This window comes from Trichechus manatus, unplaced genomic scaffold, assembly GCF_000243295.1.
Source record: "Trichechus manatus latirostris isolate Lorelei unplaced genomic scaffold, TriManLat1.0 scaffold00040, whole genome shotgun sequence".
Lineage (NCBI taxonomy): Eukaryota > Metazoa > Chordata > Mammalia > Sirenia > Trichechidae > Trichechus > Trichechus manatus.
In genome coordinates, this window is record NW_004443976.1 from 9,878,572 (window position 1) to 9,894,916 (window position 16,345).

Here is a 16,345-nt window from a genome sequence, read left to right on the forward strand (position 1 = left end):
CCCCTTCTGCCTTCTGGGCCTTGTCACTGGACTCCTGTACCTCGTTACTCTCATGGTTTTACTGGGCTGTCCACTCGCAGGCTGATCAGTTGTTATTTTTTTGTTTTTGAGGAGCTTCTTTCAGATGGCAGGAAAACTTTATTGATAATTTACCACACATTTGAAACACATATATTCTTGATACTGCCTTCATCAACAGGGTAATATTTGGCCCTTTTATTAATACAGAGGAAGTACTTAAGCTCACTGTTTCTTAATTACAATTGCTACTTCAAGGTTTCCAAGATGATGTACTTGGTGACTGAAAAATAATAGTAGTAATGTGACTCAGGAAAGTATGGCATTCTGGAGTGTTGAGAGAATCCTTTTTTATTTTTTCATCTAAAGCCAGGAGGACTGCTCAGCTGCACTGGTTTGGAGGATTTATGATTTTCTAATTACTGTCTGTTACTGGGGAAAATTTATATCCAGGTTCACCTACTGTTATACTAGCTAGTCAGCTTTTGGTTTGTTTGTTGTTTTTTAAATCAAAATGAGCAGTGGAAATTATAGATTCACTGGGCCATGGTTTTCCCGCCCAGGGAAATAGGGATGCTATTATTTGAGTCTGCCAACTTCTAAGAAACTTTTTGGGCCTAAATGCAATGTTTTCTAAAGACAATTATCTGTAAATCTAAAGTATCCATTTCATTAATGGCTTTCTATTACTAGAACTAGGAAGTTGTGGCCACGGGCTATTTTGAATTATCAGTGTTTTAGCTTTAATAAAAGAAAGGGCATTTAATAAAAGAGAAAAAGATAGATAAAACCCAAAAAATTAAGGTGGCTTGTTTGTGCTCTCACTTTTTATGTCTGGGTGAGATATGGCCATTCAAAAACGGTCATTAGCTTTCTCCCGTTGTTCTCTTCATGGCCAAAGTTTTCCCCCTCAACATTTCCTTTATTTTGATCTTTAAAACACACACACACACACACACACACACACACACACACACACACGATTTAGCCGAGTTTAGCTTGATTCAAGAAAACTAGTATATAAAACTTTAGATTTCGTTGTGATTTATTTTTTTAACACTCACTAATGGATGGTGCTGGCAAAGATGTCAGAGATTATTTGGCGTTGTATGTAAGGAAACAGATCCAAAAAGGTGAAGTAACCTGTCCGAGATCATATAGATAGTAGCTGAAATAGGACTAAAACTCTGCCCTTTGGACTCCTAGTCTGGTATACATATTAGAATAACAAAAAGGATTTTGAAAGCTATTTTCTTTAGAGTTAAAGATCATACATTTAGTTAACTGATGGTAACAATTTTAGAGCAAATCTGCTGCGTAAGATAGCATTTTACAAAATGTATTTCACGTATGTTAGTAGGTGTGAATATGAAAGAAAGGGCATTATAGAGACCCCCCCCCCCAAACAGAGCATCTTAGGGCATTAATGTTCAGGAAAACACTCTTTGAGCACTGACACTTAAAACTTAAAATCTAAGGCATCACAGAGCCAGATCGCCTTGTTGACAGGAATAATCACTTCAATTTTGGTCACTGAGAGGAAGAGAATGTTTATTTAGTATATTTCTCAGTGGAAGAAGTTGTGTCGTGGGTCTCTGTCAGTGTTTGTAAGTAAATTCTCTGCCATGGTGCTGTCGAGGTCCTATGCTTGAAGGATCAGTAAAGTTGAAGGTCGGAGTGGGAAAAGAAGAACGGTTTAGATACCTTTTGGGTATTGTTGATTCGAGTCTGTAAAAGTCACCACTGACTTGGAGAGTTAACTTAATCATGTAATAGGTAAAATGAGTTAATTCAACTGCTGTTGTACCTTAACAAGATATCTGCAGAACCCAGCTCGAAGGGGATCGAAGACAGAACCTATTGGATGATCTTGTAACTCGAGAGAGACTACTTCTGACATCCTTTAAGAATGAGGGTGCAGAACCAGATCTAATCAGGTATGATGTTTTCACTTACAGGGATTACTTGGTGGGTGAAAATTCATTTGCAGAGATTATAGCTGTTCCCTGAATGGTTTAATTTCTTTAACTAATAAAATATATTCTTTTCATTTATGGTGTTTGACTATAATTTTTATTCAATTTAGTTTTCATTCATTTTCTAGATTTAGTAAACCAGATATTTTCAGTTGGATCCCATCTTGGGTGGATCATACTTAGGTAGAATATGAGACTAAATCAGAAAATTTCTTTTGCATTCTTTGGTCGAGCTTTCTGCTCTGTTAGCTGACTTTGAAACTCTTGAAGTCATTTACTTGAGTTATCTGTGGAGAAAAACGAGTTTTTTATTGGCATGTTGAAAAAATGTCTGTCAAGTAAGACTGTAGTCCAGGGTTCATGGAGGTTGAGGAGCACTGCAGTTGGATTATTCTCACTGTTCACGTTGCCAGTGAGTGATTCACACCGTACAGCTGACATCTGCTCTGAGCTCAGCTCAGCTGGAAGACCCAGAGAAGTGGTCCAGCTTTCCAAGGCTGAGGTTAATGAAACATAAATTGTTACGTCTTTAGAATTGGGCTCACCCCTGCTTCCAGAAACTCCCTTAACTTCATTGTGGGAGCCATAACAGAAGGAAATGAGCTTAGGATCGACACTGACCTCTTGCCCTCTTCCCCACAAGGAATGATGCTTTCATCTGTGGACAGGCAGCTTGTTTCTGCCTCGTTCCTAGTTAGGAATAATATGGCTTCCCAAGGGGAGTGGTTTTGACCCTGCCTACACATTACTGAACCCCACCTCAGACCAATTAAGTCAGACTAGAGGTTGGGTAAAGGGGGTCCCGGATGATTCTAATACGCAGCCAGGATTGTGAACTACAGCCCTTGGCCAAGCTTAACAGGATGAAACTTTATTTTCTATTGGTCCCAGTCTTCCCAAGAATGGGTGATCCAGTATTTTCAGAAGGAAACTATGACATTTGGGAAGCTAAGTGATATCTTAAGTAATTTCTGTGGGAGTCAGTGAGGGAGGGATAGCTTACGTTTACTGTGTGTTCTCTGTATGCCAGGCACTGTGCTTAGCTCTTCATGTGCATTCGTTCAGAAATCTTCTTCTACAGTAAGTGACCTTTTGAGGTAGGTACTACTAATACCCCCATTTTGCAGAAGAGTAACTGAGGCTCGGAGAGGTCAAGTAACTTGCAGAAGATTGCAAAACTAGTAAGTCTCAAGGCTTGAATTTCCTCTAGATCTCTATGCCTCCAGATCTAGACTCTTAACCATTGTACTGTAAAAAGAGCTGGACTAGGGGTTAGAAGATGTCAGCTCTATTGCTTACTATCACGCTGCTTTCTGGGCTTGAAAATCATTGACCTTAAAGTGGGAATATACGTTCTGCCTGTTTTTTATTGTTGTTAGCATCAAATGAGGTGATAGGTAGATGAAGGGCTTTATAAATGCTTCAGCCTTTATGGATTTAAAAAATAGTTGCCACTGAGTCACCTTTGACTCATAGTGACCCCATGTGTGTCAGAGTATAACTGTGGTCCATAGTGTTTTCAGTGACTCATTTTTCAGAAGTAGATCGCCAGGCCTTTCTTCTGAGGTACCTCTGGTTGGACTTGAACCTCCAACCTATTGCATAGCAGCCAAGCGTGTTAACCTTTCGGAAAGGGACTCCTTTCCAAATATAAGATGTAATTATTGAGGTGCTGTGCTATCATCAGACTAGGAATGAGCTCGTGCTGCCTCCTTGCTTTCCAGACACCTCCTGTCCCTCCTTAGCTACCGTCTGAGTGCTCCAGAGGGACTTGGTCCCTTGATGTATATTGTTCCATGTTCTGCATCTGGTCCCCTACCCTCCCATCCTCACCTTTCAAATCTTATTTGTTTGTCAGTGCTTGGCTTGCTGCTTGATGTCTTATTAGGAAACAGTTTCACATTAATTCTAGCAGTGGAGCCAATGGCTGCCAGTGACTTATCTTCTGAAGCCTCCGTGAGCCCTGGGACTTAAACCTAAGTGAATTAATTGATGGGAGAATTCTAGGGAATTTGGGAGGTTAGTGGTAGAGGTGTTTTGGATGGAGGCCTTTTGACAACATGTGAAGTCCTCCCACTAGGACTGCCCAACTGGTAGACCTAAAGGTGTTTCTTTTTGGTGAATGGTTAGGGGACATGAGGACAGGGAGATCAGACAGAGGAGAATCTGAGAAGCAAACATAGCTAGAGTCCTGAGGGTTTGAAATCATCAAGGTAACTGACCAGACGTATTGACATGTCCTCAAGATGAAAATGAGGGCAACATATATATTGTTGTGGTTTTTTTTTGTTGTTGTTGTTCAGGAATAGAAGTCTAGAATAGTTCAGAATAAGCTTCTAGAAGAATTCTGTTTAAAAATATGTAAGTACTATAGAGATGCAACAATGGGCTCAAACATAGCAATGATTATGAGGATGGCACAGGTCCAGGCAGCATTTTGTTCTAGCATTTTGTTCTGTTGTACATGGGGTGGCTATGAGTTGGAACTGACTCAGTGACTCCTAACAAAAATAGAGGAGAAATGACTCCTGAGGAATAATTTGAAGAAGGTAAAAATGGACATAACAGACAGTGATCATCCACTCCAGATGACATGGAGTCTAGGATAAGAGCAAGAAACCAATGTGGCAATTGGATGTTGATCACCTTGAAGAAAGTAAGTCATTGCAGATAAAAAGAAGAAGGAGAGTAATGGATGACTTGGGAGGTGAATTCCTCAGTCATTTTGGTGAATCCTTGTTGGGCTGGGATTGCACTGGCTGTACCTACCCTAATGGGAATGTGTCCACATATACCTGTCCAGAAAGTGGAAGTCCTGTTGACATTCCAGGGGGATCTGGTCAATAAGAAAATGTGTTCTAGATAAGATCATTCTCAAATACTATGGAGAAAAATCCCGGGGAAACTTGCTCCAGCACTGTGGAAATGGACACGTGGATAGTACTGATGTAACTAGTCAGGGAGGATAGCCCCAGTGTGGACTGACTACAGGCAAGCATACATGTAAAGATGAGTTAAGGAATGAATGTTAAAGTCAGAGTAGGTTGATGGAAGTAGATTGTCTTGAATTTGAAGTCAGAGTTACTCACCTGCCTATGTCAGAGTGCTGTTTTTGCCTTTTTTATCCCTGATTGCCATGCGTGAGACCTCCCTTTCCATCCTCAACTTCTCATACCATAATCATTCTTTTGCTTGGACCTAGTCTTCTGAGGATCTGAATTCAGTTGTAGACATGACCAGTTTCAGTTCACAGATCAGTTTTATCCTTTTGATTGTCAGGTTGCCTCATCATTTCTAACACCAGCTGCAGAGACCTTTCAGCTGTGTCTTTGGAGAAACCTCATTTCCTTCTCTGCCAGTTGTATTCTTTGCTGTGTTCCTTGACTCACAAGGGTTTCCTCAGTCCTCCCAACCGTTAATTCCTGCTTCTGGGCTCCTCCAACATTTTTGTTTGCTTCTGTAATTCTTGATCTCACAGATGTCAGCGTGGGTTGCTTTGTCACTTTGGGAGCCGGGCACATATCTTTTCCTTAGGTCATGACCTACAGAAATACATTGACCATAAAACCTTGTCAGAACTTTAAAATGCTGTAGACATACTCACTACGGCACGTTTTGTTATCAGTGAGAGACTATCACAGCACATTTACTGTTGGAGAACTGGGGCTGATCTGCCTTTCAGTGTTTCCAGGCCCCGTGATTACTGACAGCAGCAAGATCAGTCAACCCTACCAGAACTCACTGAGAACCTCTTGAGCGTCTCTGGCCTGCTAGAATCCCTCCCTCTGTTTCTCTTCTTCCTGTTTCCTTTGTATAATCCTCCTTCCTCTGACTTTCCTCTCACCTCTGCCACTCTTGCCTAAACCCTTGCGTCTCCTGTGTCTTTCTTCCCCATCCCCTCGTTCCCAGGAGTCCTTCTGCCCCTCCCTCTCCTCCTCTTTTCTCTTCATCCTCATCTGTGGCCTTATTAAGGAGAGAAGAGTATTGTCAGACTTCAGTTTGGATTAGCATTTCCTTTAAGCAGACATTAATGTGGCAATCACATCATTGAATGCTGACCTGTCATGTGACAGAATCTTAGTTTTACCTTAAGGATTACTGATCATTATTCTAAAGCAGTAAGCCTTGATGTGAGGCCTTGGACTAAATAAGCAATGGTTGACTAATTTAGGGTATTTGGAAACTTGTTAAAGAAGTCTCTGTGCAACAATGTCTCTTAGAAGAAGATAAGCCTCAACTTAGAAAGCAATGACACAGCTTCTGATTTAAAACTCCATTGCCCTTTATATCTGAGAGCATTGCTCAGTCTCACAATTAGTTAAATCTTTGTCTGTAAAGAGAAAAAAAAAATCATTGCATACTCCACTGCTCTGTGACCATCTCAAAGGTTATGTGATTAACTTGGCTATAGTTGGTGGCTAATTGGCTAAGCTTTAATCTTCACACCACCAGCTAGGTCGGGGATTATAGGAGATAGTAAGTTATGCAGAGTTTGAGATGGTCGTTATATGTCAGGAGGGCTATATTAACAAGCAGAACCAATAACGAAAAGCAAAATAGAGAGCAGAAGGTGATAATGAAATACTCAGATTAGAGTGTAAACTTTAAATTTAATTTCAGATATTTACTTTTTCTTTGAGCTACTGAAAAAAGCATTATATTTCCAATTTATATTTCATATCACCATATTGGAAGCCAAGACGGATAAAAGAAAAATTTACATTAAATCTTACATTAACACTACCCCCTCCCAATATTTTAAATCATTGAATGTTTTACTTGAGTTTAAGCCTATTTTATAAGAAGGATGATTTGTACCTGATAGTACTTAGATTTTGTAAAGAATCATTGATTTATGCTTTATGTTGCTTAAAGTCATTAACATATGACCCACCTAGTCCTCTAGAAGTAGGAGACTTCTAAGGAATATACATATGAATCATTAGCCTGCTCATGTGAGACAATGGAGAAGCCTTAATTATTTCTCCCTTTTATTTATGCCCCAGAAATAACACTAACTTCCTGGCTTTCCTAACATATAAAAGAAGTGCTAATATCACCAGAGCTTTGCTTTTCTCTATTTAAGTGAGCCCAAGGGTAACTGAACCCGGAATGTATTAAGTACAGTCAAGAATAAGAAAATTCTCTGCTAATTTAATGAAAAATAGGTAAGGAAGCAAATCCATTGTGATAAAGAGGAACCTTCTTTCATTAAATAAATATGTATTGAGTGCCTACTGTGTGCTAAGCACTGGTACTGGGAATGTCCTGACAAAAAAACAAGACAACAAAGAACAGCTGATTTTTTGCATTTGAGCTATGTATACTCCAGTGAGAGAAACAGACGTGGATTAAAGAACCACGCAAGTAAGTAAAATAAATGTGGCAGAAAAGTATATTGTGCTTTGAGAGACTATCAAGGGGGAACTGATTTAGTTAGGGAGGCCACATGGTTTAATACTTAACTGTATTTCTTTTTTCTTTGCAGTGTATATTTTGTTTCTCCATCTAGATTTTAAATACCTGAGGATAGGGACCAAAGCCTAGCTCAGTGCTTATTAAATATTTTCTCAATGACTGACTATCTTTACGTTTTTTCTGTATTTACGATAATACCCAGCACAGAATTGGGTATATAGTAGGCACTCAGCAAATTTTTGTGGGTTGATGGATGGAATGAGCCAGCATGCGACAGGCTAGGCTCTCGCACCTAAACAAACCTGGAGATCTTAGGGGTTAACACATGAAACCTGTTTTGCCTCCCTCGTGTAAAATCTGGTGATTCTCCAGGACTGCTCCTGTCAAACAGTGACTCAGGAATTCACGTGTTTCCACCTAAGGGCTGTGATGTCTTGACACAAGGCCTCCATGTTCACCACGACAGGAGAAGAGAGAGGTGTGTCACATCCCTCATATGCTTTGGTCTGGAAGTGGCATAATGCAGCCTGTTGGCCATAACTAATCACATGACTCCAGTCTAGCTGCAAGGGAGGCTGGGAAATGTTATCTTTTTTGCTCAAGAAAAGGAAAGTGCTCTCTGCTCAAGAAGAGGAAAGTGAAACAGGATGTGGTGAAGCATGTCTCCTTGTCTTGGCCTCACTTATCGTTTTGGATAGTTTGATGGAAAGATAAGTAACTTTGGTACGTAGTCTTGCTACTTCTTCCTTAGTAAGATTAGAATCTTGGTAAGATTAGAATCAGAAGTTAATAGAAGCAAATGAGGTGAACTGAGAGATGACCGTTGTATTTACTCGTCATTTATGATGCCCAGTTCTTGAAAACTTCAGTCAGGTTATTGTTGTTAGATGGCACTGAGTCAGTTTTGACCCATAATGATCCCATGTGACAGAGTACAATTTCCCCATAGGGTTTTCTAGGCTGTAATCTTTACAGGAGCAGTTGGCCAGCTCTTTTCTCCTGCAGAGCAGCTAGGTGGGTTCAAACTGCCAGCCTTTTGGTTAGCAGCCTAGCGCTTACCCATTGCGCCACCAGGGCTCCTTTTAGTCAGAAAGGGGAAACATAAAAACAAATTACAACGCAGTGAAATAAGTGCAAATATCGGATATGTATAACGTGCTATGAAGATTGAGAAGAGGAGGTTGTTTCTGCAGCAGTCAGAGGAGGAGGACTAGGTAAAGTCCCTAAAGGTCTGAAGAAGGAGATGGTGCTTATTATTCTCACTGCTCAAACCAACGTTTACTAAGTGGGTGCCTGGGTTTAGCTCACGACACTAGTATAGCAGTCGGATGCCTCAGCCACACGTAACAGATAACCCTACTCAAAATGGCTTAAATAGGGAAAGTATCTCATGTAATAGTTTGAAGTTAGAGAGGTGGAGTCGGGGGTGGGGCTGGTTAATTCAGCAGCGCGGTGGTGTCCTCGAGGATCTAGGTTCTTGCTATCTCTTTGTTGTGCCTTCCTCAGAGTATTGGCTTTGTCTTCAGGCTAACTCCTCTCCTGGTCTCGGGATGGCTGTAGCAGATCCCACCACACACCCAGACATACCAAGAGGAGAGGAAGGACATTGTGTTTTGCATGAGTAATACATTCACATGGTTAAAACGTTCTTAAAAGTGTCTAACAGTGTCAGTGAAAGGCTTACGTCACACTATGTGGCCCACTCCCCAACGTAAGTCCTCAGGGTTAATAATTTCTGGTGTATCCTTAAGTATATACCAGCAAATACAAATACATTTTCCTCCATCTTTTACACCAGTGGTAGCATATTATGCATATTATTCTACAGCTTGCTTTCTTCACCTCGTTAGATATCTTGGAGATCTTCCCAAGTCAGCACTTAACGTTTTTTCATTAGTTTTCATTGCTTATAATATTTCATTGTGTGCATGTACCATACTTTGTTTAACTAGTCCCTTATTGATAGATGTGTATTGTTTCTAATCTTTTTCTGTTAAAAAACTACAGCAGTGAATATGTGAAATATGCAAATATGTGAAAGAATACCTCTAGCTAAGTTGTTCTAAGTAGAATGGCTAGGTCAAAGAGTATACAGGTATCCCCCAGTTTTTGAAAGTTTACCTTAAGCCACTTCACTTTTTCAAAAGACCTGCATTAGCACCTGTTTTCGCTAACCAAAAGAAATCCAAAAAGGATTTTTACTTTTATGAAAAAAGGCAAAAAACAGAAATAGCATTCAGCGTTTGTTTTGAAGCGAGCTGTTAAAGAGGCTTTGCACCTCTAAGTAGCTTTGTCAGGCTCTTTCCCCGGGGACTACACTCAACAAAGCCACCGGAGCCTTGGGAGTGTTACTTTAGGTTTTACGTGTTATTTGGTAGGTTATTTTTTGAGTTTGAGAGCGCTCAAAAATGTTTTCCAGATAAACTAATGGTAATTGCTGCTTCTCTTTACTACATTTCAGCATATGAAATGTTTCATAGGAACACTCTCCTTTTGGATATCGGGGGAGACCTGTATGCAGTTGTAATTTTGATAGTATTTGGCAAATTGCCCTCCAGAGGGGTAGAACCAATTTATACTTACGCCAGCAGTTTATGTGAGTGCCTATTTCCATATAGTCTTCCATGAAGTGAGTGCTATTAAACTTTGGAATCTTACCCTAATTTTATATATATATATAAATAAATAAATATATGTGTGTGTGTGTATACATATATATAAATAAATATATATGTATATATATATTTTTATCTATACATTTCTCATATATATATATATATATATATATATATATATGTATGTATGTGTGTATATGCTCTGGTGGCACAGTGGTTGAGAGCTACAGCTGCTAACCAAAAGATCGGCGGTTCGAATCCCCCAGCCGCTCCTTGGAAACCCTATAGGGAAGTTCTTCTTTGTCCGGTAGAGTCACTGTGAGTCAGGATCAACTAGACAGCAATGGGTTTTAATGCTATATATATATATTGTTTTATATAGTTACAGCTTAGAGGTTTATGTAGTTATTATATATAATTATAGTGTATCCAAGGCTGTAAAGAAATCTCCAGTGTATTTTTTCCCTTAATTAATAGACTTTATTATTTTTTGGAGCAGTTTTAGGTGTACAGAAAGTTGAGCAGATGGTAGAAGGAGTTCCCATCTAGCCCCTTACAGTTTCTCCTATTATTAACATCTTGCATTAGTGTGGTACATTTGCTACAATTGATGAAGCAACGTTGATGCATTATTATTAACTGAAGTCCGCAGTTTACATTAGGGTTCTCTCTTTGTGTTGTACAGTCCTATGGGTTTTGACAAATGCATAAGGTCATGTGTCCACCATTACAGTATCCTGCAGAAGAGTTTCTCGGCCCTAAAAAGTCTCCTGTGCTCTACCTACTTTCCCCTTTCCCCCACCCAAACCCGTGGTACTGATCTTTTTACTCTCTCTATAGTTTTGCCTTTTCCAAAATGTTATTTAATTGGACTCATACAGTATTTAGCCTTTAAGTTTCAGACTGACTTTTTTCACTTAGGAGTATGCACTAAAATTCCTCCATGTCTTTCTGTGGCTTGATAGCTCATTTCTTTTTATCACAGAATAATATTGCATTGCATGGGTTACCACAGTTTATCCATTTACCTTTTGAAGGACGTACTGGTTGTTTCCAGTTTTTGGTGATTATGAATAAAGCTTCTAAAAACATTCATGTGCATGTTTTTGTGTGGATATAAGTTTTGAACTCATTCAGGTAAATACCTACTATTACTAGATCATATAGTAGGACTGTGTTTAGTTTTGTAAGACCTTGCCAAACTATACCGTTTGTTTTTGTTCCACATCCCTGCTTGCATATGATATTGTCGATTTTTTGGATTGTAGCTGTTGTAATAGGTGTGCCATGGTATCTCATGGTTGTATTAATCTGCGGTTTCCTAATGACATATGACCTTGAGCATCTTTCATATGTTTATTTGCTATCTGTATATTTTCTTGGGTGAGGTGTCCAGATATTTTGCCCATTTTTTAATTGAGTTGTTTGTTTTCTTATTGTTGAGTTATAAGAGTTCTTTCCATGTTTTGGATACAAGTCCATTACCAGATATGTCCTAAACAAATATTTTTTCCCAGTTTGTGGCTTGTCTTTTCATTCTCTTAACAGTATCTTTTGCAGAACAGAAGTTTTTAATTTTAATGAAGTCCAACTTAATTTTTTCTTTCATGAATTGTGCTTTTGGTGTTGTATCTAAGGTCACCTAGATTTTCTCTGGTATTATAGAAATTTTATGATTTATGTGTTATTAGCTGCCATTGAGTCAGTTCCGATTCATAGCGACCCTGTGTACAACAGAACAAAACATTGCCTGGTCCTGTCTCATCTTTAGTCATTCCTACATTTGAGGCCATTGTTGCTGCTGCTGTGTTAGTCCATCTCCTTGAGGGTCTTGCTCATTTTCACTGACCCTCTACTTTGCCAAGCATAATGTCTGTCTCTAGGAACTGGTCCCTCTTTATAATATGTCCAAAGTAAGTGAGATGAAGTCTTAACCATCCTCGCTTCTGGGAAGCATTCTGGCTGCACTTCTTCCAAGGCATGATTTATGTATTTTCTTTTCATCTTTTACATTGTCATTGATTGTGTATTTGCTGAGTCTTTATTTTTCTAGTTTTTTATTTTGATGTGTAGGATTGTTAGTTTCCTTTGTGGTTACCTTAATATTTACCCCTGTTTTTCTCAGTTTAAACCACTCTTTTATTTCTGTATATTGCCTTGACTTCCTCTCCATATGAAAAATCTATGACTACATTTTTTAGTTCCTCTTTTTTGTTTTAATGTTGTCATCTTTTACCTATTGACATCTATTTCCCTATTTTCAGTGTTTTAACTTTGTTTTTGTGACTTCCCTATCTGGGTTGATTCTGGTTGCTCTGTCCTGTGTTCTAGTCTTGGGTTGTTATCTGATGTTATTGGTTTTCTAAGCAGAGGACTCTCTTTAGTATTTCTTGTAATTTTGGTTTGGTTTTTGTAAATTCCCCAAGCTTCTATTTATCTGGAAATGCCCTAATTTCACCATCATATCTGAGAGATAGTTTTGCTGGGTATATAATTCTTGGCTGGCAGTTTTTGTCCTTCAAGGCTTTATATATGTCATCCCATTGCCTTCTTGCCTGCATGGTTTCTGCTGAGTAGTCCAAGCTTAGTCTTATTGACTCTCCTTAGTAGATGACTTTTCGTTTATCCCTAGCTGCTCTTAAAATTTTCTCTTTATCTTTGGTTTTGACAAGTTTGATTATAATATGTCTTGGTGACTTTCTTTTGGGATCTACCTTATGTGGGGCATCTTGGATAGATATCTTCTCATCTTTCATGATATCAGGGAAGTTTTCTGCCAACAAATCTTCCACAATTCTCCTGTATTTTCTGTTATCCCCCTGTTCTGGTACTCTAATCACTTGTAGGTTATTTCTCTTGATAGAATCCCACATAATTCTTAGAGTGTCTTCGTTTTTTTTAATTCTTTTATTTGATTTTTCCTCAAATAAGTTGGTGTCAAGTGCTTTATCTTCAGTCTCACTAATTCTGACTTCTACTGCCTCAATTCTGCTCCTATGATTTTCTGTTGAGTTGTCTAATTCTGAAATTTTATTGTTAATCTTCTATCTCTCTGTGGATTCTTGTAGCCTATTAAATTTGTCACTATGATCTTGAACAACCTTTTTAAGTTCCTCTGTTGCTTTGTCTGTGCGTTCTTTGGCTTGTTCTGCATTTTGCATGATCTCCTTCCTGATATCTTGAAGAGTTCTGTATATTAATCTTTTGTATTCTGCCCCGATAATTCCAAGAAATTCTCTTCCTCTGGAAAATCTATTGATTCTTTATTTTGGGAGTTTGCTGAAGCCATCATGGTCTGCCTCTTTATGTGATTTGATATTACTGTTGTCTCCAAGCCGTTAATAAGTTATTATATTTATTTTATGTTAGCTTATTGTGTCCTAGATTCTTGTTTTGTTTGTTTTGATATGCCCAGATAGGCTGCTTTTGTGAGGTAGTTTGATGATTGGCGCCTTTGAAGCTCTAATGCCCTGTCACCAGGTGGTTAGATCTGTTACTAAGTATGTGAGCCCCGGAATCTGTTTACTTTTCTTGTATGGATTCAGCTCAGGTGTCCAGGTAGTTGGTCATGAAGTGTGTGGTGCAGGCTCTCACCTACAGTCCTAAACAGGCATGGGTGATCAATGTGGGCACAGGTATCTGGCTGTAGTAGGGGGTCATGTGCTGAGCAAGGCAGGGGGCTGACAGCTGCCCCTGAGTGTCTGGGAGGAAAGCTTGTTCCTGTTCCCTAGAGTGCATGCGTGGGTGGGTTTTGCAGCCAGACTCTGAGCACCCAGTGCTGTTGGCTGTAAGGACTGGGGGGCACCACTTATTCTTGGACCCCTGTTGCGGGTGGCTAGGTGGTGTGGGTGGAGCTACCAGTCCTCAGGCCCCTGCTTAATGGGCAGAGCAGTGTCAAATGTCACAAACCTACCACTTCACAGCTGAAACAGCTGAGGTTAGACTTCAGGTATATACCCTGTTGTACTGTGGTAATGAGAGCCTATGCTGTTGGAATGGGCCCACACAAGTCTATGCAGGGGGAAAGGCATTCAAAGTCTGTGGACTCCTTATGCCTGTCCCCAGGCAAAGGAGCTGTGCCTACCCTGAGTTCCTGGCTTAGGGGAGACAGCAGATTATTTTTTCCCAGTTTGTTAATTTGTTCCCTCTCCAAGGCCGGGAGAATGGCTCAGGGCACATGATGGGTCCTACTTCCGGCCCTGGGGACGCAGCAGTTGCTGAAGACGGCCTGGGACCCAGTGCAGAGCGGCGAGAGGGGAGGTAAATTGGAGAGAGGTTTTTTCCCAAATAGGGTGTTTTTTTATCCGTGTGGTAGGCCAGACGCATGTACTTATCTTTAGCCAATAGAGGGCTGCTTTTCACTGGTTCTGGATACCCAAGTGGACTCTCTGCCTCTGGGCCTCTCCCGATGTGGAAAACGCCTCCCGAGTGCCACTGCTTGCCTCACCGTGCACGCGAGCTGATCCGGCCTGAAGGGTGCTGGCTCCTGACGGGTCATGTCTGGCAACTCTTCGCTGCTTCCAAACTGTTTCTCCCTTCCCCTTGCCACTCAGTCCGATTCATCAACTTTTCCTTTGATGCTCAGGGCTCCTAGATTGTCATATACAATTGATTCACTTGTTGTTTTTAGTCTTTATTGTAAGAGGGACCCCAGGAAGCATCTGACTACTCCGCCATCTTGGCACCACTCCCCCAAGGCATAATTTATGTAGTTATTATATTTCCGGAGCCCTGGTGGCACAGTATTTAAGAGCTCGGCTGCTAACCAAAAGGTCAGCAGTTTGAATCTAGCAGCTGCTCCTTGGAAACCCTATAGGGCAGTTCTAGTCTGTCCTAATAGGATCGCTGTGAGTTGGAATCAACTCAGTGGCCACAGGTTTGGTTATTATATTTCCCAATACAATACATTGTTCGATTTCTTGACCAGCTTGCTTACTTTGGACACATCGTCAGGAAGGAACAATTGCCAGAAAAGGACATCACGTTCGGTCAAGTAGAAGGTCAGTGAAAACGAGGGAAACCCCCCATGAAATGGATTAATGTTGTGGCTGCAACAGCGTGCTCAAACACACCGCAGTTGTGAGAATGGCGCAGGACTGGGCAGTGTTTCAATCTGCTATACGTAAGGTCACTATGAGTCAGAGCCGACTCAACGGCAATTAACAACCACAACAACAATAGTTATTATATATGTAATTATAGCGTACCCAAGGTTATAAAGAAATTCTATATTTTTTTCTAGTACTTTCATGGTTTTATTTTATAACTGTTCAAATATTTGATCCATTTGGAATTTAATTTGGTGAAAGGTATAGCTCCCATTTTTTCCTATTTGATTACCCTGTTTTTTGATTGGCTATACATTGTTTTGAATAGTCCATCTTCTCTTCAGATAGTTGAGGTGCCACCTTCATCATATAATATGATACCATATGTATTTGGGTCTGTTTTTGGACTTTCTAATCTGTTCCATTGATGTGTCTGTCTGTTCATGAGCTAGTACCACATTTTTAAAATTACTGATGCTTTACTGTAAGGTTTAATACATGGTAGGACTGTTCATTTCCTGGTCATTGCACTTCTTTTCAAGAATTTTGCTTATTTTTTTACCTGAACTTTACAGTTAGCTCATCTAATTCTGAGAATGGGGAAAGCTCTTTATTTAAAAAAAAAAAAATTGGTATTACATTTTAACTTGAAATTTTTTATAATGTTGAACCTTCCTATCCAACACCATGTGGTGTTCAAAAAATAGGAATAGCCAGTTTTCAGGTCTTTCAGTAATGTTTTCTTCAAATAAGTTTTATACATTTTTGACTAAATTTATTCCTGGGTATTTTTATCTTTTTGGTTGCCTTTTTAAATTTGTTTTTTATTCTGTCATGCTTTTAAAAATTTTTTTACTCTGTTTAAGGTGAAAATTAGATTCTCATTTAACAATATTTACACAAATAATTGATATTGGTTGCATTTTTCACAATGTCTAATCAATCTCATTCATTCCATTCTGGTTCTACCGTTTCTAGTACTCTACTCTCCCTGTCCCCTTACCCTTTCATCTTTGTTTTAGAGTTATTTTTGACCATTTGGTCTCTTATAGATGATTTTTTAAAGGAGCTCATTACTCACAAGTGACATTCATTATTTTATGAGCCAGTCTGTTATTTAGATTGAAGGTGACCTTAAGGGATAATTTCAGTTTAAGGTTTAAAGACTATCTCAGGGTGATAGTCTTGGAGAGTCCTCTAGTCTCAACCTGTCCATTAAGTCTGGCTTTTTAAAGAATTTTAGTTCTGTTCCACATTTTTCTTCCATTCT

The 16,345-nt window shown here is 39.5% G+C and overlaps 1 protein-coding gene across 1 annotated transcript in view; it reads left to right on the forward strand.

Annotated features, from left to right (window-relative positions):
* STX8 (syntaxin 8) overlaps window positions 1–16,345 on the forward strand; it is a 339,017-nt gene that overhangs the window by 31,761 nt on the left and 290,911 nt on the right. The window contains exon 4 of the mRNA XM_004375986.1: window positions 1,845–1,955. Coding sequence (XP_004376043.1) covers window positions 1,845–1,955 — 111 coding nt within the window. The remainder of the gene's footprint in view (window positions 1–1,844; window positions 1,956–16,345) is intronic.